General features: G+C 46.5%; 1 protein-coding gene across 50 annotated transcripts in view; it reads right to left on the bottom strand.

Moving 5' to 3' along the window:
* Nucleotides 1-23,897, bottom strand: part of MAP4K4 (mitogen-activated protein kinase kinase kinase kinase 4) — a 149,771-nt gene that overhangs the window by 54,226 nt on the left and 71,648 nt on the right. For 49 of the 50 annotated variants that reach the window (XM_025260724.3, XM_025260729.3, XM_025260737.3 and 46 more), the window contains exon 3: nucleotides 21,783-21,839. In XM_025260724.3, coding sequence (XP_025116509.1) covers nucleotides 21,783-21,839 — 57 coding nt within the window. Of the gene's footprint in view, nucleotides 1-21,175; nucleotides 21,409-21,782; nucleotides 21,840-23,897 lie in introns of those variants that run through there. The other variant, XM_044925682.2, reaches the window with a different exon arrangement.

The following is a 23,897-nucleotide window of genomic DNA, read 5'->3' as shown; positions in this document are numbered from 1 at the left end:
CACTAACACTGTTCTTTAATATAAAAGACACAAGATCATTAGAACTCTTCACTGCGACCCGTCTGTCTTGGGAGGCCCTGCAGAGCATAGCTCAGCGCTTCACTGAGTTATGCCAGCCTCCTCCCCATGATAAGGCTGTGATCCATGAAAGGGGAACAATTAAGATATTAACCAGGAGACTAAATGAAAAAGAAAGTGTCTTTTTAAAAACAGAACTTGCCATTGTTCATTACTGCTTATAAACCAAACACACAGCAGAACATACAATCATCACCCACCAGCGATTCTCACAGTGGTGGCTTGCAGTGGCTTGCAGCCACCGAGTGGTGGCTCAGTCCGGAGGTGTAACCATGAGGACACTACAGCACGCTGCTGATGGGCACAGCAGTCACGTGACTTTGACAGATGACGGCCGTGAATATGGAGCAGAGCCAGATGGCCAAGTGCAGTCCAGACACTGGGCTGTGTGGTAATTCTCACTGAAACCTCATGCATGTGCAAATCATACCAAATGCATGATTTAAACATGTCATGGACTAAGCGAGGCTTCCCTGGTGGCTCAGACAGTAAAGAATTTGCCTACAATGCAGGAGACCCAAGTTCAATCCCTGGGTTGGGAAGATCCCCTGGAGAAGGGAATGGCAACCCACTCCAGTACTCTTGCCTGCAACAGAGGAGCCTGGTGGGCTACAGTCACAAAGAGTCGGACTGACTGAGCGACTAAACAATGTAATGTGACTGGTTTTTACATATTTCTTTCTAGCGATTGCACAAAGCAGTGTCTTCTAACTCGTTCACCTCTCTGTATAAGAACAACCAAGACCCTCCAACGGCACCTGAAGTTTGCCGAGATCACCAAATTAAAACCCTGACACATCTTACATGCTTAGAAATCCTTACAGACGTGAGTTGAGTACTGTCTGTGGGTGTGAACAGCACTCAATACACAGACAGGTCCCACTGCTGGCGGACCCTCACACACAATGCAGCTCCCTGAACCTAAGATGCAGCTAGGCAGCCGCTCATCACATTTCATAATGAAACGATGATTCACGACCAACTGTAAGACATACGGTCACAGGTCTGAAATGGGGCTGCAAGTTAGAAATGATGACATATAACCTAAGAACAGCTTCAGCACAGTTTGGGAACAGCTTTTCTAGTATGACTGAAACATCCAAATGTTTTCTGACATATAGTAATCAGATCAGTGTCACTTGCCAGAGTATTTCTGGGTCTTCAGTAGTCAAATCATGAAAGCCAGATGAAATGGGTGTTCAGAGGAAGGCATACTGTCCTGTCAAACCACCATTTTGGGATAAGGATTGTATATTCTTTGAATCATCCCTTCTCTGGCTTCTCTGGTTTTAAAATAGAAGGTTACTGCACAGTTTATAAAATAAAAAGGCATTCAGCACCACTAATTGTCAGGCCCTGTCTAAGCATCAGAAATGTAGTGTCTCTCAACAGCTTTGACCCAGGTACACCTGGGACCCTCATCACAACACATGCATGTGTGTGTGTGTGTATGTGCACACACGTGCTCAGTCAAGGCTGACTCTTTACGGTCCCCATAGACTGTAGCCCACCAGGCTCCTCTGCCCATGGGATTTTCGGCAAGAATACTGGAGTGGATTGCCATTTCCTTCTCCAGGGGATCTTCCCAATGTCAAGCATCGAACCCACATCTCTTTTGTCTCCTGCATTTGCAGGTGGATTCTTTACCACTGCACCATCTGGGAAGCCAATGCTTTTAGTATGGTGTTTTTAAATGTATGAGTCTCTAGGATAATAATGAACCAACATGCGAGTTCAGATCTCCCATTGGTCATTAGTAAAATACAGGTTTGGTGGTCTCGCCCCAGTATATATTTACACATATCACCACCACAAACACACACCTCACTTTGCCAGAGAAGATGCACAGAGAACAAACTCCGAGCAGGCTAACAATTCTAAACAAATAACAAACCTCACATTTGCAAAGAAAGGGGAACCGGCAAGTAACCTGGTTGAGTCCTAGCTCATCTCTAGGGGGCCACAGTAAAGTACAGATGAAGAAGGAAAAAAAAAATGAAGTGTCACTTGAGAGAGGAGAGGGGACATGCGGAGAAGAAAGGGAGGGCCTGCTCCTGGTCTCCCCCAGGGACCAAGCAGCTGCCAGACCCGCCCCGCTTCCCCTGTGATCCCAGGCAGCTGCTGCCAAGTAGAGTTTTGGACTCTCCCACTGGGAGCAAGCTCCCACAGAAAAGGCCTTTGTCTCGGCTGGGCTAAGGCTGGGGAGGAGTTTCCCATTGCCTTCCTTGGCTACTGAGGACCTCTGAGCATCGTGGTCATCTTTAAAAGCAGCCAGGGGTTTGGGAGTCACCTGACGAGCCCTGTCCGCTCCACACTCTGAGCGTGGAGCAGGGCAGAGGACTAGTGGGGTTTTTTAATGGCTCCTTAAAATGCTTGGACTCCGAGCACACATGCACCAAAATGCTGTTTAAACTCTTGTAACCTGAATTCTGTCTCCTTCCACTGATGGCAGTAACTGTGAAGAGACAGAAGTGGACCTCAGCTGACTGGGAGGATCCAAGAGGACTGGGAATGTTCTCCCAGCACACCCCTTACAGAAAGAAGCCTACTCAGTAATAGCTGAACAACAAAAAACAGGAAGGGCAATTCATTATTCACTCTTTACCAGATTCAGAGAATCATAATAAAATGACATATGCAAATACCTCTAGCAGATTTCACCACTGAGTCATATAAACACACACATACTCAAAATGAAAACATCCATTAAAAAAACAGCTTACAAGTTTGTTTTAGTTAACAACCACCAAACCCTTCTTCATGATACTGTTAACTGGTAAAGAAATGAGGAAAGATCACCTTTGACTTGCAAATCCCAGTGACATCTGAGAATATTACTCAGTACCACAGCAAGGTGAATGAACCAAAGTTAAGTTTTCTGACTCAGATACATGAAAAGTCCTACAACTTAAATTCACTGGTAATTCAACCAGACAGAGGCGACCACAACTCTGCAGGGAAGATTCTCGGGCAGAAGGAAGGTACTGAATCTAGTCAGAGGAAGGAAGGACACATCCTTTAAAATGAATCAGCGTCCATCTCACAAGATCCAAGATAAAATCCCCAACAGAAAAAGGCCAAGTGAACACGCGCTATGTGCTAAGCTGTTTCAGTTGTGTCTGACTCTTTGTGATCCCACGGACTGTAGCCCACCAGGTTCTCCTGTCCATGGGAATTGACCTAGGGATCAAACCAGAATCTCTTGTATCTCTTGCACTGGCAGGTGGATTCTTTACCGCCGCATCACCAGGGAAGCTGAATTCACATATACACCTTCTACAACTATATAAGGGAAAAAACCCAGTGATCCTCAGACATCTTCCCTAAGCATTCACTCCAAAAATGCACAGGAGCTGCTAAGAAATGCATCTCAGACACAGCAAACCTTCGGAGACTGGAACCAAACGAAATTCACTCTGACTGGCCACCGTCTGCACTGCTGCGTCACCACCCGTTTTACCAAAATGTCCATTTCTTAAACTTAGAACAAGGAGAAGCTCAGCAAGTCTCCATCAGCACTGGACTAAGTGATCTATAGGCAAAAACTCGGTAAGACGATGGTAGTCTGATTTCACCACAGTCTTCAAGCCTGCACAGAAAACCATCTTGGGCTCTTGAATCACTCATGTCTTCTACATCAAGTAAGTACCAATAATACCCTTGGCATTAGTCCATCGTACGCAGAATAATTTTCACAGCATCGCAGGAGAAGGTAACTGCATGCTCAGACCAGATGTGTCTGTGTGGGTGCTGCCAAGCACACATGGAAACCCCACAGCTGTGTCCATCGATCAGACATGATGTCACAGCTCCACTCGGAGACTGCCTGGCAGCCAGCATCTCCCTCCCATGCAAGCGAAGCAACAGATGCTGGAAACGGTACGGTAACAGACACTGGGACTGAGCCACAGCGTCAATGCGATAGATGGGAGATTTAAGTCAAGTGGCAACAGAGATACAGAGTCGACCAGCGGCTTCAAACAGTACATATGTTTCAGTCAGGCTTTTTAAAGTCTTATGCTGCTTCCTTTCCCTAACTCCACTGTTCCTTATACTCAGATGAGTTATGATAATAAAGATGATGGCAAATGCCTTGTTATTTAAGGAGCATCTGTCAAGGAAAATACATTAAGTCATCAGAATGTACAGTGGTGATTAGTGCCCACTTTTCAAGATCTTATTAAAAACAAAAGAAAGAAGTGCTTCTCATCACATGGTATCACGAAGTCACTTAAAGTGGCCTGTTCTGCAGTAGCTCACGATCTAAAGGATACACTGTCCACACACAATACATGGACAGGGGTGACCACTTTGTTGCTCAGTCACTGAGCTGTGTCCCAGCTCTTCTGTGACCCCACGGACTGTAGCCCGCCAGGCTCCTCTGACCATGGGATTTCCCAGGTAAGCATACTGGAGTGGGCTGCCCTTTCTTCCTGACCCAGGGATTGAGCCCGAGTCTCATGCACTGGCAGGTGGGCTCTTTACCACTGTTCACTTAAATTCAGCCAATCTCAACTGATCCAACTTAATGAGATCCAATCGTGATCGTTTTCATTACAGGAAGTGGGGCCCTTGATAGTGTAGACTACTTTATTTTATCTTGTTTTTGAAGGTCATTACATCAGATTCATCACTGATTATGATCATGGAAAATACAGAAGGAATAAAGAAAATGCTAAAAGCTAATGAGTGTTCAGATTACATTACATCACTATAAAGTGTAAACACACACTAGGAACAAGCTTACAGGTAGGCTTTGGTGGTGTGTGTTATTTTAAAACAGCCCTATTATCAATCAGAAAGGACGGGCAGGGCTGAGAGGGTCTCCCCCCAAGGTGTCTTGGGGACCATGGGGGAGGGGAGGGCAGTGAAGCAACAGGCAAGAACCCAGGCTGGCCTGGAACCCAAGCTCACAGAGTCAGCAGAAAAGTGACCAGTGGCTCTAAAAGAATGAACAGTCAACAGCGGTGTGACATCATGACACCCCAGAAGCGCTGGGTAATTAGTCCCTGGTGAAGACCAGTGGCTGCAGGGACATTCAACGCCAAGGAAGATGGGATTTTTGAGAGAAGTTCCTGCAGGACACTAGGTCTCTAGTCATCAGAAGTGAGCAATATTCCTGATTTTTCTCTTGACTCTTGCAGTGAAATGGATAAGATTAAATCAGAAAAGAAATACTTAATCATGTCCCAAACATAAGAAATTAAAAAGCCAAGGTCTGTTTTCCCTAGGACAGGCACCTGAGCATCTCTTCTCGGTTCAAGGAGAAGTTCTTCCACAGGTGGATTTCCTTCTGTGTCTGCAGCAATTTCAGTTCAGCACCTGCTACATGCATGCAAGACTCCTCGAGGCTGCACGGCCAGCTTGACACCCATGGATGAGACTGCTCTCTCAGAAGCCAGTGGGACATCAAAGAATATGAGAGCAGGGAGAGTAAATTACCACTACGTGCAGAGGCACGAATGGCTCCCACAAACGTAAGGGGATGTCAAAGAAGCAGACACAATGCGAGCCTATGACTTTTTACATCGACCACAAACACAAACAAAAATAATCAATCGTGTTAGAAGTCAGGCGAATGGCTCCTCCCAGGGGAAGTAGCTGGTAACTGGAGGGGCTGCCAGGCACATTCCTGGGCTGCTACCAATGCTCTGTTTTTTGACCTAGCTGCTGACTCGTAGGTGGGGCGAGTTCAGTTTTTGGAAATGTCCTGGGTTTGTCATTTGTGCACTTTTCTGTATGCATGTCACACTACACACACAGAGGCAAGTGGACACAGCTGTCCTTGAGAAGTGGCCGCTACCAAGCCTCTCCACTTTGTGGCCACAGCACAGCACATTAAAGAGAAAAAAAAAATCAGGCCCGAGAAGGTCCAGATGTAAGAGAAACAAGAGCAGAGAAGAAACAGCACAGGGCTCCCAGGCCGGGAGAGATCGCCCAGCCTCCAGAGGCCCCAGACACCACGGTGACCACGAGAGCGTGGACACAGGGGCAGCTGCCCTGCAGAGGCCGGTGAGCCCAGCAGCCCTGAGCTGGCACCTGGGGCCTGGACTGGGGAGGGTACCCAGCACCCCTCAGATGGAGACGAGCAGCTGCCTGTTCCTTGCCTGTCTAAACAAACAACGGGGTTTATGCTGAACACCTACCTCCCAGCGGGGAGAGTGAAAGTTGGGGGACATGCCAGGCAGACAGTGCTTATGTGACCATCTCCAAATAAAACCCCAGGCGCTGGGTGTCCAAGGAGCTTCCCTGGTGGACAGCGCTGCCCGCATGGTAGGACTTCTTGCTGCTGGAGGAGTTAAGCTTGTCTTTTATGATGACTTCAGGGGGCCAGGACTCCTGGAAGTCTGTGCCTGGATTCCTTCGGACTTCACCCCACACGTCTCTGCGCTCTGCTGACTGCTTCACGTCCTTCCCTGGTTGCAAATCGAAGCTGAGGCCAGTTATAGGCTGACTCCTGAGTCCTCCTCCTGCTGCTGCTGCTGCTGCTAAGTTGCTTCAGTCGTGTCCGACTCTGTGCGACCCCATAGACGGCAGCCCACCAGGCTCCCCTGTCCCTGGGATTCTCCAGGCAAGAACACTGGAGTGGGTTGCCATTTCCTTCTCCAATGCATCAAAGTGAAAAGTGAAAGTGAAGTCGCTTAGTCGTGTCCAACCCTCAGTGGCCCCATGGACTGCAGCCCACCAGGCTCCTCCATCCATGGGATTCTCCAGGCAAGAGTACTAGAGTGGGGTGCCACTGCCTTCTCCGCCTGAGTCCTCCTAGAGAGCCATTAAGCCTGAGGATGGTCTTGAAGCCCTGGCCAATGCACATATGTATTTTTTTTTATGTAACTTTTTATTTTGTATCACAGTATAACCAATTATTTTGGCCAATATTTTAGCCACCTGATGCAAGCAGAAGACTGATGCTGGGAAAGATTGAAGGCAAAAGGAGAAGAGGGCGGCAGAGGATGAGATGGTTGGATGGCATCAGGGACTCAATGGACATGAATTTATCTGAGCAAATTTCGGGAGATAGTGAAGGACAGGGAAGCCTGGCGTGCTGCAGTCCATGGGGTTGTAGAGAGTCAGACAGGACTTAGCGACTGAACAACAACAGGGCTGATTAACAATGTTGTGATAGTTTCAGGTGGATATCAACAGGACTCCGCCATACATATATTAATACAAGTATCCATTCTTTCCCCAAACTCCCCTCCCGTCCAGGCTACCACCTAACGCTGAGCAAGAGTTCCATGCCGATGAACATCTTTTTAAGTAAGTTTGCTAGGAATGGAGGCAAGAAGGGAAGTGTAGAGATAAGAAGTAGAATTTTGCATTTATAGCCCTCAAGTAAATTTAAAAAAGAAAAGCTGGTGGGAAGGGAGGACAGGATTTTTACAGAACAGTGCCCACATTTAAAAAATAGCAATTTATGTGATTGAAAAATTGGTGGGTGTTTTTTTCTTTCAATTGAACTATTTATTTTCCTTAGAAAAATGTTTTCGATTCATGAAGTGACAAGGTAGCCGTATCCGCCTGGAGATGGTTCATCAACAATTACAAAGGGCTCCCTTTCACGGCAAGTTTTATTTTACCAGGAGCTCAAGAATAGCTCCTTCTGGAGCATAATTAATCTTTCTATTCCACCCTACCTCTGAGAAGAGGCTGCATTAAAAGACTAAGTGTTTAGTAATTGTTTAAATGAATGAATTAGTGCAACTTCATGAACAGCATTTAAAGGCACAAGAACAAAAGCCCAGAAACCATGGCTGACACATTCCCTTTCCAGTCCCACTGCACCTGACCAAAATCAAGAGCACTTTTTCTTACTTCCATTAAGAATGGATGATAATAGTTTCCCTTTCCGATTTTTTTTTCTAACCCATGCAGCGACAGAAATAATACGTATGAAAATTAGCGCTGTCTCCATTGTTATAAAAGGGAATATATGTATTTGCCAACACTCAAAAAATGCTTTTAGAAATTCTCTTTTAAAGTTGGCAGGACACTGCAGCAAAATGGAAGGTGAGCATCACCCATGTGAAGGACTCCGTGCTAGGCCTGGAAAGGCGAGGAGAACCCTTTAACAGTCAGCTTCCCACAGCGTTTATAGCTCAGGACGGAATAACATTAAGCATGGAAGGAACATGAAGTAACTGCTCCCTAGGTAGCCATTGAAACAGTACGAGGAGAGAACTTACAGGCGGGACCGAAGTGGTCGCCAAGGCGCAGACCGTGTGACTCTACCGGGGCACAGACGCCTCCTGAGACAGGAGGCAGATGGAGCAGGACGCCGAGGACGCGGGCCGCCTGCAGAGCCCAGAGAGCAGCTGCTCAGGCAGGCAGGCGGCTGTGTCGGAAGGCTTTCAGCAGAAGCAACGAGTGATGTTATTTTATTAACTTTAACGAGGAGAAGGGAACAAAGAAACTGCCATTTACACGCAGAACCTGCATGCTGGCCACTGTGCATCTATTATGTTATTTTCATTCTGATGAAAGCCTGTGAAGTAGGAATTATTATTCCATTTTACAGATGAGGAAACTGGAGCTTTATTAAATTTAACTCTAGGCTCTAGCCTGCCAAAGGACATTAACACTGTCTTAGAGTAAAAGCCAGGATATGACTATTAAATAAACACGGCTGACTTTCGATGAGGCTCATAAAGTATAAATTCACTTTGAAAAATATTTATGGGCCTCACATTTCTGTTCACAGGAAAAAGGAGAAAAGTAAATAAATCAATTTTATTAGTTCAGTGACCATTCTAAAAACAAAAGCCAGAAACGTACTCACTCTTTCTAACCACTAATAATTTTAAGAGACTCCTTTATTTTCTTTCCTAGAGGGATGAAATTCAAGTGTGAAGGGCAGGTCTTACTATTATTTATGATTAATGTGCAATACCTATGGTTGCTTTTAACATTTTTTATTACAAAAATATGAGAACTGTAAAAAGTGGCCATACCCCCACGAGTATTTTACTACAACAAAACAGCACTAGAATGTTCCTGGACAATGAAATCAATTGTTGCTGTTCAGTTGCTTTGTCATGTCCAGCTCTTTGCGACTCCATGGACTGCAGCACATCAGGCTTCCCTGTCTTTCACTATCTTCCAGAGTTTGCTCAAACCCATGTCCACTGAGTCAGTGATGTTATCCAACCATCTCATCCTCTGCCACCCCCTTCTCCTCTTGCCCTCAATCTTTCCCAGCATCATAGTCTTTTCCAACAAGTTGGCTCTTCACATCAGGTGGCCAAAGTATTAGACATTTACCATCAGTCCTTCCAATGAATATTCAGGTTTGATTTCCTTTCCAGTGAGTTGGCTCTTTGCATCAAGTGGCCAGAGTATTGGAGCTTCAGCTTTAGCATCAGTTCTTCCATTGAATATTCAGGGTTGATTTCCTTTAGGATGGACTGGTTGGATCTCCTTGCAGTCCAAGGGACTCTCAAGACTCTTCCTCAGCACCACAGTTCAAAAGCATCAATTCTTCAGCGCTCAAGAACCAATACTATGTGAGTCGGTGATGCCATCCAACCATCTCATCCTCTGTCGTCCCCTTCTCCTCCTGCCCTCAATCTTTCCCAGCATCAGGGTCTTTTCCAGTGAGTCAACTCTTCGCATGAGGTGGCCAAAGTACTGGAGTTTCAGCTTCAAAATCAGTTCTACCAATGAACACCCGGGATTGATCTCCTTTAGAATGGACTGGTTGGATTTCCTTGCAGTCCAAGGGATTCTCAAGACTCTTCTCCAGCACCACAGTTCAAAAGCATCAATTCTTCGGTGCTCAAGAACCAATACTGTGTATCTATTATGTGTTTCTCCAAGTGCCCACCAAAACCAGAACATCCCATTCAACTCAAAGATGTGAATGCCTACAAAACTTACTGGGTATCGCCTCTGGTTATCTGGCGCTAGGCAGACCCCAAGTACAGGACGCAGAGCTATACTCTCAGAGTGAACTAGGGGATACCAGAGCACAATGTAAAGATCAGAGTGCTATTCTGGCAAGGAGCTATGAACTCCAGGCGAGTCAATCTCCATTCTAGTCATCAAGTGCTGTCGTCCGTATATAAAGGCACTGTGACAAACCTAACAGATCTGAGGTGTAGAGTTCATCCAGTCTTAATCTTCCTCTACTTATTCACTTACGAAATAGACAAGAACAGTACATGAGAATTTTCGTATTTTGTAAATCCTTAGTTACATTCTTAGAGTAAATCAATCACAGATAAAAACAAATTCTATCCCCGCCAAAAAAAAAGCAACTAAACCTTTACAAAAATCTCACTGTTATTTACATCCTCAATGGCTCAGTCGGGTCTGACTCTGTTACTTTTAAAACACATTTGCTATTTTTTGTTGTTTTTTAATTGCTCAGTCCTGTCCAACTCTTTTGCAACCCCATGGACTGTAGACCCCCAGTCTCCTCTGTCCATGGGATTCTCCAGCAAGAATACTGGAGTGGATTGTCATTTCCTTCTTCAGGGAATCTTCCTGACCCAGGGACTGAATCTGCATCTTCTGCAATGGCAGGCAGGTTCTTTAACCCTGTGCCACCTGGGAAGTCCTTAAAACACATCCTCGGGGGCTTATTTGTTGAGCAGTTTGGCCTTAACCCCAAGTTAACTTCATATTTATTTTCAGGGAAAGGAGGATAGTGGCATTCAGAAGGAAGAAGAGTAAGTCTAGGGGAGGGAGGGAGAAGGCGATGGCACCCCACTCCAGTACTCTTGCCTGGAAAATCCCATGGACGGAGGAGCCTGGTGAGCTGCAGTCCATGGGGTCGCTAAGAGTCGGACCCGACTGAGAGACTTCACTTTCACTTTTCACTTTCATGCATTGGAGAAGGCAGTGACACCCCACTCCAGTGTTCTTGCCTGGAGAATCCCAGGGACGGGGGAGCCTGGTGGGCTGCCGTTTATGGGGTCGCACAGAGTTGGACACAACTGAAGCGACATAGCAGCAGCAGCAGGATGGGACTAGAAAGTTGGGATTAGCAGATGCCAACTATTAATGTATAGGATGAATATATATATATGTATAAACTAAGTCACTTGGCTATAAACCAGAAATTAACACAATTCACTACAAATCAACTACACTTACTCACAGTCCGTCTATTCTTGTGGTCCCAGCCTTTGCTCCTCCATTAGATGCAGGGGAGGAGGGCATCCACGTTCCAGCTGAGCCTGGCACACCCAGAGCCTGGTACAAGTCCTTAACAAATATCAATTCACTTCATCCACTCTACACTTTATCACTGAAGATAAATTCTAGTATCTTTTTAATTCTAGTAGAACTTCTTAAAAAAAAAAAAAGTATCATAAATAGTACAAAGCACCCTCTGGTTCTTTTGTAATAGGTCCATGTTTATTTACTCTACACCAGGTGTCAACAATGGGGGTGACATCACCCTCCAAGGCTTCCCAGGTGGCCTAGTAGTAAAGAAGCCGCTGGCCAATGCAGGAGCCACAAGAGATGTGGGTTTGATCCCTGGGTTGGGAAGATTCCTTGGAGAAGGAAATGGCAGCCCACTCCAGTATTTTTGCCTGGAGAATCCCAGACATAGGAGCCTTCAGTCCATGGGGTCGCAAAGAGTCAGACACGACTGAGCATCTGAGCATTCCAATCACCCTCCAAGGGGATGAAAAGTGGTTCCAAGAGGTGGGGGAAGAAACCTACCACTTTTATGTATAAAGCACAAGATACACACATGCAGACTATCGTTTCCATTAGTGTGATTAGAAAGAAAATCTTATGAGTCTTCTTAGGGAGGTGATTGTGAAAATGAGGGCATGATCTGTTGGGAACACAGTGGGACTCAGTTCAGGTCAGTTCAGTCACTCAGTTGTGTCCAAACCCATGTCTATCGAGTTGGTAATGCCATCCAACCATTTCATTCTCAGTTGTCCCCTTCTCCTCCTGCCCTCAATCTTTCCCAGCATTAGGGTCTTTTCCAATGAGTCAGCTCTTCGCATCAGCTGGCCAAAGTATTGGAGTTTCAGCTTCAACATCAGTCCTTCCAATGAACACCCAAGACTGATCTCCTTTAGGATGGAATGGTTGGATCTCCTTGCAGTTCAAGGGACTCTCAAGAATCTTCTCCAACACCACAGTGGGACTAGTGGTTCTCAAAGTTACTGTCATATTTTTAAATTAAAATTAACCAAAGCTTAATCAATTTCTAATTAACTTTCAGGGCTTTTCTTCAAGGACTAGCCTTACACCATTATTAAAATAATAACATCAATGAAGAGGTACAGCGTGTGACCTTCATCTACAGAAGGCTAAGGAAGGAAGACAATCCAAATTAGGAAGCTGAAATCTAATATCAAAATCATTTAAATTAAGTTAGAAGTTACCGAGGATAAGAAAATGCCAGATAAGGAAATTCAGCATCCCACAAACTTGGCACATCAGTTTCTCTCTCAGGAGCTATGACAAACCTAGACAGGGTATTAAAAAACAGAGATATCACTTTGCCTACAAAGGTCTGTACAGTCAAAGCTATCATTTTTCCAGTAGTCATGTATAGATGTGAGAGCTGGACCATAAAGAAGGCTCAGTGCTGAAGGATGATGCTTTCAAACCCGTGGTGTTGGAGAAGACTCTGGACTGCCAGGAGATCAAACCAGTCAATCCTAAAGGAAATCAACTCTGAATATTCACTGGGAGGACTGATGCTGAAGCTACAATACTTTGGCCACCTGATGCAAAGAGATGACTTACTGAAAAAGACCCTGAAGCTGGGAAAGACTGAGGGCAAGAGGAGAAGAGGGCAACAGAGGAAGAGACAGTTGGATGGCATCATCAACTCAATGGACATGAGTCTGAGAAAACACCAAGAGATGGTGAAGGCCAGGGAAGCCTGGCGTGCTGCAGCCCATAAGGTCCCAAAGACTCAGACACAACTCAGCGAATGAACAACAAGCTGAGAGAAAGACAGTGGTTTGTTAAGGCAAGTAAAAAACAGAAGTCAAGGGGAAAAGAAGAATATTTGGAGGAGCGTGCGCACAGCTGTGTGAAGCTGAGAGCTGACTCTGATGCACTGACCGCTTCCCTGAGGACGGGACGGCCTGTGGGAGTCGCAGGTGGTGGGAAGAAGGCACCAGGAGCAGGCTGCAAGGCTGCAGTATCGAAGTGTCTTCCGAACAGCAGCAGAATGGAGTAAGTCCCAGTCCACAGCACTCTCTCCCCACCTCCCTCCTGTTCTCACACGTCCATCACGCCGTGCTCACCTCCAGCTGAAAACTGGTAAAGCTGGGAGGCCTCATAGGGCCTTGTCTGGTCTCTGGAATGAGCATGTGTGCTCCCTCCTGCCAGAGTGTGACTGCCCCAGGAGCAAGAATTTGTTGTCTGCTCTGTGGAGCTGGCTCAAGATGATGCTCATAGTCCTGTTCCCCAGATTCAACCTACGTGGCTGACCATCAGGCCACTTCTTCTGGGGCACCTGGGTTAGTGGCTAGGCTTTACACAGCTTTAACTCTCCCATGCTCTTATTGTAGGAGCATGGTGCCAAAAGTAGGGCGGGCACCCACCAAATCCTGCCAACCGGCACTCTGCACTCCAGCACACATTGGGCCCAGTATCCTCCCAACCTCCAAGGAATATGTCTCATCACCAACACTCAGGTCATCAGGACTGAAAAAAAGTCTGCTCTGGCTGAATCTACACTCTCTATCCACCCATCCTTTAAGGTCAGGATCATATCAGCTCTCCCAACAGCCTACTGAGAAGCCAGAGTCTGAAACTGTTAATACTTTCAAAGGTTCTGTAAGTTGAGAGTCAAGAGATCTGGGCTCTAGTCCCTGCCCCCTAACTAGCCATGTGCTCCTGAGCATGAAGGTCAGTGTCTCCGAGCTGGAATCCTTCACTTGCAGGCCTGAGGGGATGTCTTCTCTCCTAAAGGTTTTTGAACTTGAGGGTGCCTCGAATCCCCTGGAGGGCTTGTTAAAACCCTGACTGCTGGGCCCCAATCCAGCACTTCCGATGCAACAGTCTGGGGTAGAGCCTGAGACACTGCATTTCTAACAAATTTCCAGGCGTGCTGCTGTGAGAGAATCCACCACTTTAACCCCACCTGACACCAGGGACCATGGGACCACTCCGACCAGAAGACTGGACTGGGTGGGTGATGAGTGGCAGGGAGACGCCCCCAACCTAGACAGAGCACCATTCCTTCTCTCTCTGACATAAAGCACTACATACTGTTTATCTCTGTTTTCTCCGCATCATCACAAGACGATAGACCTCCTTTGCCCAAAACAATTATTACACACACATAAGGGCCCTGAACTGCACAGCAGTATTTGGGTTTAATGTGGTTCACCATCCAGACAGGCTAGCCTAAGCTTTCTAAAACTGCTTTTGAAATATACGCCTTTTTATATAGTTTTGACTTGCAAACCATGTAAATGATTCACACATTCGAAAATTAAATCAGGAGAAAAAGGAAACCCTATGAATGAATTAAAATAGAAACTGAAGCTAGCAGCTACACACCCGACTGATAAACCCCACGAGGAGATGAGTATTCCTAGTAACGTCTGAATATAGCACTCTGCAAGTCCTTGACAGATAAAAGTCTAAGGACAAAAACAGCTTCAGACAAATAAAACTCTCCTCTGTGTTCACTGCTAAGTGGTAACATCGGTGTTGTAATTCTGAAATGATTTTATGTTTGCTGAAAGTGAAAGTCGCTCAGTCAAGCCCTACTCTTTGTGACCCCATAGACAGGACACCAGGCTCCTCTGTCCATGGAATTCTCTAGGCAAGAATACTGAAGTAGGCTGCCATTATCTTCTCCAGCAGATCTATGTTTATTGGAGAATAAATTAAATAAGCAAATGTAATGTTCTATTAGGAACTAAGAGTTTTCAGTCTAGGCAAAGAGAAAACTATAAAATACACAAGATTTTAGAAATTAAGGAAAAAATGATTCTGAAAAATATATTCCCAAGCTCCATCTACTGAGAGGGTCTAGAAGCAAAAAGGGCTTTCCTGGTGGCTCAGACAGTAAGGAATCTGCCTACAATGCAGGAGAACCATGCTAGATCCCTGGGTTGAGAAAATCCCTTGGAGAAGGGAATGGCTATCCCCTGGAGAAGGAAATGGCAACCCACTCCAGTATACTTGCCTGGAGAATTCCACGGACAGAGGAGCTGGGCAGGCTACAGTCCATGAGGTTGCAAGGAGTTGGACACGATTAGCGAAGACACAATGTGATCCACACAGGAAAGCAGAAAACCTCTGCAGCAATGAGCTCACTGAGCGTCCAGATGCTGGTTTCTGAGTGCATTTCCCACTGAAAGGAACTAAGGCTCCTCAGAGGAAGGGACTTGCATTCTGGAAGATGAGCCTCAAATACCTACTTGTCCCAAAAGACAAGGAAATATTCAAAAACTACTGGGCCGTGTCAGGGGGCTGCAGAAGGCAGTCTTTAAAGAGCTCCCCTGGCTAGATGTGGCATGCTTTCATTAGATAATAACAACGGCAGCTGCAACTGATGGATACACATTGAAGAAATATTAATAAAACTGCCTATGTCCATAGCAATATCTAGAAGAAAGAAGACAACAAAGGGTGTGGTAGGTAAGAAAGGAAACTCTTTACTGACTGATGTACGCTAAGAAGCCTGGAAGATATAATCTGAAAATCAACACTTGGCAGTCATAATTATTAACATAGTATCTACATGTAGATTACTTCCATGGACTGTAGCCAACAGCACAGGGAACTCTGCCTCTTCCATCAAATGGCTTCACTAACACTGGGACAATCAGGATGGACATGCCCCCTGAGGTCACGCAACAGGAAGATCCAACACCACCAAGGTGTTCTTGCCAAAAACACTTATTCTGCATCTAATTAAGCCTCGATCTAATTTCCAGTTTACAGGAAATATAGGAAGAAGAACAAGTTAAAGCACAACATGAGGAAACTATCACACAAATCCAGAATGGGGGCTACTTCACCAAACAATTGGCTGGGCTCTTCCAAAAGTCAATTTCTCTATTAAAAAAAAAAAGTAGGAGGGACTGACCTAGATTAAAAGTGACTTAAGAGATAAGCTAACCAGTGTGTGTGTGTGTGTGTGTGTGTGTGTGTGTGTGTATACACACATCTTCTTTATCCATTCATCTATCAATGGATATACATACCCCCACACATGTACACACAATGGAATATTACTTGACCATAAAAAAGAATGAAATCATGCCATTTCCAGCAACCTAGAATCTCTAGGTCCTAGATGGACCTAGAGATTATCATACTAAGTGAAGTAAGTCAGACAGAGAAAAGACAAGTATCATATATGACTCATAGGTGAAATCTTTTTTAAAAAATGATACAAATGAACTTATTTACAAAACAGACTCATGGACATAGAAAACAAACTTATAGTTACCAAAGAGGATTGAGGGGGATGATAAATTAGATGGTGGGGAGTGACTTAAACACATTACAATACATAAAACAGCTAAACAACAAAGACTTACTGTATAGCACAGGGAACTATACTCAGTATTCTATAATAACCTATAACGGAAAAGAATCTGAAAAAGAATCTATATGTATGTATGTATGTATAACTTGGGCTTCCCTTGTGGTTCAGACGGTAAAGCGGGAGACCCAGGTTCAATCCCTGGGTCGGGAAGATCTCTTGGAGAAGGAAATGGCAAGCCACTCCAGTATTCTTGCCTGGAAAATCCCATGGACAGAGCAGCCTGGCGGGCTACAGTCCATGGGGTCGCAAAGAGTCGGACACGACTGAGCGACTTCACTTCACTTCATGTATAACTGAACCACTTTACTGTACACCTGAAATTAATACAACATTGTGAGTTAACTATACTTCGTTTTTTTTTAAAGATATTTAAAAAAGAGAGATAAGATAACCAAATATAATGCACAAACCTCCATCGGACCATGCTTGGAAAAAAATGGTTATAAAAACATCCTTGGCATAACTGAGTACATTTGAAATAGACCACATTAGGTGACAATCTGAAATGATTCATCCTCTCAAGTGGTATTTTAATTATGGCTTTATTTTAAGAGAAGTGTGCTCAAGTATTTACAAGTGTTGCGTCTTGGTATCACAATACAGACATACCACACACACAAATGAAATGCTACAAGTTCCTGAATTCAGCAAAGAGTAGAGTGTGTTCATTTTCTGAACAGTGCTGTAATTATGAACATTTTCATAAGAGTTGGTTGCATATTATTTAAATAAAAACATAAATTTCACTTCTTAGAAACAAATCCTAAAGAATTTACGGACCCCAAGTTGAGAATTACTGATTTAGATAATTCTTTTGTTTGTTTACCTTCCAGAGTGTTAAATAAAAACAAGAGGTACCTCAACTGCAAGAGACAAACTATCAGGCTCTTGTGTGTAACAGGAATAATGCAAGTGTGACATGAAGACACAGGACTGCGGCCGGGAGGTGACTGGATGCGGGGGTGCGGGGTGGGGGATGGAGGCTGCAGTGAGCCTCCTGAGGCTCAGACTTTCCTTGCTGCCGCCAATCCAGAGAGCTGATGTATTTTAAAATATGAAAGAAGACAACTAAAATTGCTAATACTTTGTAAACATTATCATTTGTGCTTAAATAGCAGGGTTTTACGGGGGCTTCCCAGGTGGCACTAGTGGTAAAGAACTCTCCTGCCAATACAGGAGATGCAGCTTCAATCTCTGCGTCAGGATGATTCCCTGCAGGGCATGGCAACCTACTCCAGTATTCTTGCCTGGAGAATCCCATGGACACAGCAGCCTGGCGGGCTACAGTCCATGGGGTCGCAAAGAGTCGGACATGCCTGAGTGACTAAGCACAGCACAGGCAGCTAACACCCAACACGTGACTTAGCATGACACGTGGGGTTTTAAGGGGCAATGATTTCCCACTAAACAAAAGATATAAAAAATTGACACACATACACACACACACACACACATATATAGACACACGGATTGAAATGAAGGGGCTATCAAGAATTCAAACAGCCAATTCAACCACTTCAAGTAACCCTCAAAATGTATCACACCACACAAACACACACCTGTCACAATGGGGAATTCCAAATAAGCTCTATGGACTGGATCAGTGCCGAGCCCCATGGCTCACCTTGGATCTAAGCCATGCAGGCAGACACTGGAGTCCAGGTCAGTTCTGTGCAGGACTTCAGTTGCGACACTGTACTACAGTTATGCAAGATGTTACCCTTGCGGAAAACTGGGTGCAAGATACGTGGGACCTCCTTGAACATTTTTCTCCAAATTCTTGTGAATCTGTAATTATCACGAAAGTTATGCACTGTAGATCTCATGGCCTGGTGAGATCTTGTCCTGTTTGAACACACCCTTCAAAACCTCTCCACCAGCAATCAGATATATGACACACTTTCGTTAGAAAGAACTCTTTCAAATCCTAAAGAAAAGGAATTCTTAAAAAAAAAGAGAGAGCTCAAACTCGAGAAGAAACATCAAGACATGTGTACACCTCCAGCAAACAAAGGGCTCCCTCCCAGACCCCTTGGTCTCCCAGAAAGCACCAGGGCAAAGTGGGGATTCTCGATCTGCTTTGGTTTCCAGGGTCACACGATCGAGTGCAGCAGGTGAGGCGGACTCAGGCAGCCAGCCTGGAGGGGTTCATTCAGAGCTGAGGACAGCTGACAGCTGGGGACGGCACCACCCCCGCCAACCCGCTCCCCACAGCTGCTGCTCCTCTGGCCTTTACAGAGCCTGAGCAACAACCAGGAGCCTAACAACTGCCTCTCAGTGTCAGTCAAGGAACAGGCTCGACAGGCGGGACCAGTCTGGGATTCTTCCTAAGGATCAGCACCCACACCTTTTTGCTCCCGAGTGCACTCAGAAGTCAGGCAGGACCCTGCTCTCAACCCGAGCCCTCTCCCACAGCCCCTCCTAGAAACGCCCGCGGCCAATTCTCCCTCCTGCTCCCAATGCTCGGCAAGAAGGGCAGGGAGGCGGGCCCCTGGAGGGGAAGGTTTGGGGGGCATGCTCCCTGGGCGGCGACTGCACCAGCTCTCCACCCACCATCACGTTTGCTCGCAGGTCAGAGGGCCCTCTGGAGAGAGGTCGCCGCATTGACACAGCACACGAGAAATGTTACTGAGAGGCAACACAGCAAACGGTTGGTTGGGTTTTTATCTGCTCTGAAGACTCACCATCTGGTTTTCATTTCACCTGAACACATGGGTTTTGCGTAATTATTATTAAAGGAGTCTTGAAAATGCATTTGTCCATTGCTGCTTGATTTTTTCAGGCAAGGAAATACCGTTTGTATGTGCTATGCTGTGCTAAGTGGCTTCAGTCGGGTCTGACTCTCTGCAACCCTATGGACTGTAGCCCGCCAGTCTCCTCTGTCCATGGGATTTCCCAGGCAAGAATATTGGAGTGGGATGCCATGCCCTCCTCCAGGGGATCTCCCTGACCCAGGGACTGAACCCATGTCTCTTGCATCTCCTGCACTGGCAGGCGGGTTCCTTACCACTAGCACCACCTGGGAAGGCCCTACCTTTTGCATGCAACTCACTGCTAGTGTCTGGTGCACACACAGGTCCATGTTTCAGAGCCGTGCTCAGAGCCGTGCTGGTGAGGAGATGCACGAGGGCACCAACAATGGCGACTGCTGCACGGGGGAAGGAGGGGGACTTACTGTACCCTTTACTTGCCTGTATTTTACACGTTAAAACAAACAAACCAACAAGCAACAACAGCTCCTTGCACAGAAACAACATGCAGTGTGCACCGCAGGGGTGAAGAGGATGTCCACAGCGCAGGCAGGCTCACAACAGCTCCCGGAGACGGCGGCAGGGCAACGTGGGCTGAAGCCAGCGAAGAGCCTCAGCTCTCAAGGGGGCGGCAGATGCCTCACAGAATTTCCAGAGATGATGTCCACAACGGTACCCAGAGTCTGCCCACAACCAAGTCAGGAGGGCCACTGGTAAATGTCAGAGGCTGGAGATGCACCGGGCAGCGTGAACAGCCTGGCAGGAAGGGGCCCCACTGGTCCGTCCAGGGGGCACCTCATCAGTAACCCGCTGTGCCATTTCAATCACAGGAAGTCGGCATCTGCAGCTCCCTCACCACTCTGTGATCTTAAAATTAACATTTAACTGGAAAAGAATCCAATGGGATCACTGGAACACAACAGAAATCACCTAGGAGGTTACAAGAATCCTCTGGCCAGACAAACAATGGTACTTTTTATTATAAAAAAAAGATGACAGTGGGATTTCCTGGGCTGTTCAGAGGTTAACACTCCGCACTTCTAATGCAGGGGTCATGGGTTCGATCCCTGGTTGGGGAACTAAGATCTCAAGTACTGCAAGACACAGCCAAAAAGATTAAAAACAGAGAGAGAAGAGAGCAGTCACTGCATCAAATACCACATCTTCACATACTTCTATAAAGTTCTCCCAGCTGCCTGGTGGTTGGTCCAGAGATGACATTTTCTAATTCTCACTTAAGCAACCCACATGCTGGCAATGAGCGTTACTAGAGACGGAGGGGAGAAGAAGGCAGAGGAGGAGACCTTCCAAGGGGTGATCAACTGCACACCCAGGAACAGTTCAGCCATCTTCTCCCTCAACGAGTCCCACACTTGGGGAGATTACAGCTTGATTTAGACACCCCGAATCCCCATGGTTTCTGGTTAGCTCACTCTAGAATCTGTGATCTATGATGTAAATCTCACTCATAATTCTCTCTCTGAACGTCGCTCAGTCGTGTTTGACTCTTTTGAGACCCCAGGGACTGTAGACCACCAGGCTTCTCTGTCTGTGGAATTCTCCAGGCAAGAATACTGGAGTGGGTTGCCATTCCCTTCTCCTTCCCAACCTAGGGAACGAACCCAGGTCTCCTGCATCTGCATTGCACGCAGTGTCTTTAAATCTAAGCCACCAGAGAAGCCCCTATTCATAATTAAGCAAGTTAAAAGCAATCACGAGAGGATCAAGTTTCAGATGAAAATTTAAAAGAAGATGGATTTGGTTCATTATACCCATGGTTACTTTTATAAACTGAATGTGGACTCAGGCCTATGTGCACATGACCACACACGGGCACACACACACTTACCTTTCCTTGGAGTTCACTTCTCCTCATTCCCATCCAAAGCTACATGGTAAAATCCTCATGTGGCCATTCTGAAAACTATTTTTTGCTACTAAATTTTGCCAACAATCTGCTCAGCATTCTAGCAGATGTTTCTGTTTGCAAACCTCTGGGAACTTGGCTGGATCTGTTTTCTTTCCCCCATGTCAAAAATAAAAGAAATGGCCCAAATGTGGCCCAATACCCCAGAGAACCTCTTCCCCACCCGCCCCCTCAACCTCCCTACTCATATGACCTCCGGGATGACTTCTCAAATCTTTTCCATTAGAGAAGATGTTTCCAATTATGCTCCATTATGCTGCCAAGGATGACATCATTCCGATGTGCTTTTTTTTTTTTTCCTTAAGAAAACGCTACTGATTCTTAGTTACTTGGGACCCATCTGCAACAACTTAAGCCAGCTTGTCTGCTGAGCCTTCCGAACCCACAGTGCCACATGAGGGTAATTTTCTCGAGATCGATTCTCCAAACAGAACAACTCCTCTTCAACAGGGGGAGGCTGAAGGGGGACGGGGGGATCCTTGTTTTTTATCTAAGGATTTCTTTGAAAACATCTGTGACCCAACCTTACCTCGGTAACATCCATAACTTTGATGGCTGCCAGCTGACCTGTTTTAACATGTCGACCCTGAAAAACAGAAAAAAAAGAAAGATAATTGGCACAAATGCTCTGCACCATGATGAGAACAGAATGGCTGAAGTTTCGACAAATCACCTCTTTTTCCCCAAAAGTGATGATGACCGAGTCCCAGGCTGTCCCAAGAGAACCATATGGTTCTATAGCTTTGTAAGACTTCGTGAACCACACTGAATGAACCAAACAAACAGCATAACAAACAAGTTTTGATTAAAAAAAAAATCAATTCCCTCTTTTCCTGGGTTTCATTTACATATCATTACCTTTCAATCAGAACATCTTAAACCTTTCCTTCCATACCTCAGGTTGATCAGTCTTTTCTTCTCAACATTCCACATGAAGGAAATAACCAAAAAACAAACAAAAAAAAGTCTAGATATCATACTGCCATCTGGGAAGCCCAGATATTATATTATTTACCATTAAAAATGTATAACAGTCATCTTCTGCTGATGCACCCCCCAATAGCACCTGATTTTCCAAGAGTTTACGGAGAATCTTCCCGGACACTTTCCTGTGGCCCCCATGCAGGGAGGCTCCAGCACGGTTACTCAGAACAAGGTTGGGGGGCGGGGGTGCATGCAGAGAGGTGCAGAGAGAGCACTGCCTTACAACTGTGTCACAATTCCTGGCCCAGGACATAAGCATTTCTTACTCATGTATCACGAGCATCTCAAGACAAGCTGGACGCTGCTCTTCTATCCCCTGCCCTGACGAGGAGCTTCCTCGCCATTGGTTCTCCTCCCATCCCTCTTGGCTCTGCTATGCGGGCATCTCCCCAGCCAGCAACAATGTGCTGCCTTGCACCGTGAGCGCCCTCTCCTTAAGGGCTTTGCAGAAAACGGTCCTTCTGCCGCAAATGTGAAACAGAAGGCACGTCCCCAGAGTTTCCAAGAGGCTGCCTCACTGTGGCCCCGTGATGGAAAGAGTTATGAACTTTAGAACTTGAAACCCGAGAGGGGAAGCTCTCCATTTATTCTGGAAAGCTTGGGCAGGGACTCAAATTCCAACTCGGACAAAACAACTCCATGAAAATGACACTGAATTACCAGAGTCTCAGCTCTCTGCGGTCTCGGGAGGATGGGCTCCAGCAGTCCCTCTCTGAGCAGGGCTGGGGACAGCCTGGATGCAGGGAAGCCAGACACACAGAGCCCACAGGCCCGGAGCCTCCTTCCAACCTCCCCCACCTGCAGACCCGCCACCTCACCCCTACCTGAGCCACTGTCAACTGTCTGTAGAAGCCCCACCTCTGCAGTGGCACGGGGCGGGGAGGGAAGAGCACTCCTCGTGGGCCAGTCCCAGGAGCCCTGCTTCCAGACTTGTCACCCAACCCCACTGCCAGTCCCCAAGTGCCGTTTGAGTCACCAGCCTCATGCTCCCACCACATCCTCCTGCATGCAGCACAGCACAAGGCCAGGCTGCCACAGCTGTTTGTCTTTAGTCACTCAGTCGTGTCCGACTCTTTGTGACCCCAAGGACTGTAGCCCACCAGGCTCCTCTGTCCATGGGATTTCCCAGGCAAGAATACTGGAGTGGGTTGCCATTTACTTTTCCAGGGATCCTCCCGACCCAGGGATTGAATCTGGGTCTCCTGCTTTGCAGGCAAATTCTTTACCATCTGAGCCACCAGGGGGACACAGCTGGGTGACCCACAATCCCAGCCCCACACTGCATGTGACGTGACCTCTGGGGCTGTCTCCCCCTTGGATGTAGAGGGTGGACCCTAACAATGCGTCAGGGAACTGGCTTAGTGGCCATGGTTGACTACCTGTCCAAACACCATTCAGCGTCTGTTGACGTGTCCACCTTTTGACTCTCACCCGAGGGTTCCGGGCTCTGGAAGCTCAGCCCCTCCGGGGCGTGGTGCCCACAGACACACAGACACTCAGAGCCAATGACCCTCTCTGGCTGCAGGACAGGGCGCCCAGCACGAGCACCACGGCCGTGCCCACACAAACTGCCTCCTCTGTCGGCAGTGACAGCGCTGCCCACGTCATGGGGGTGTCATGGGAAAGAGACGGAGGGGCCAAGGCAGCACTCAGCACAGGG

Source organism: Bubalus bubalis, chromosome 12 (assembly GCF_019923935.1).
Source record: "Bubalus bubalis isolate 160015118507 breed Murrah chromosome 12, NDDB_SH_1, whole genome shotgun sequence".
NCBI classification, from domain to species: domain Eukaryota; kingdom Metazoa; phylum Chordata; class Mammalia; order Artiodactyla; family Bovidae; genus Bubalus; species Bubalus bubalis.
This window is presented reverse-complemented; position numbering and strand designations above follow the sequence as displayed.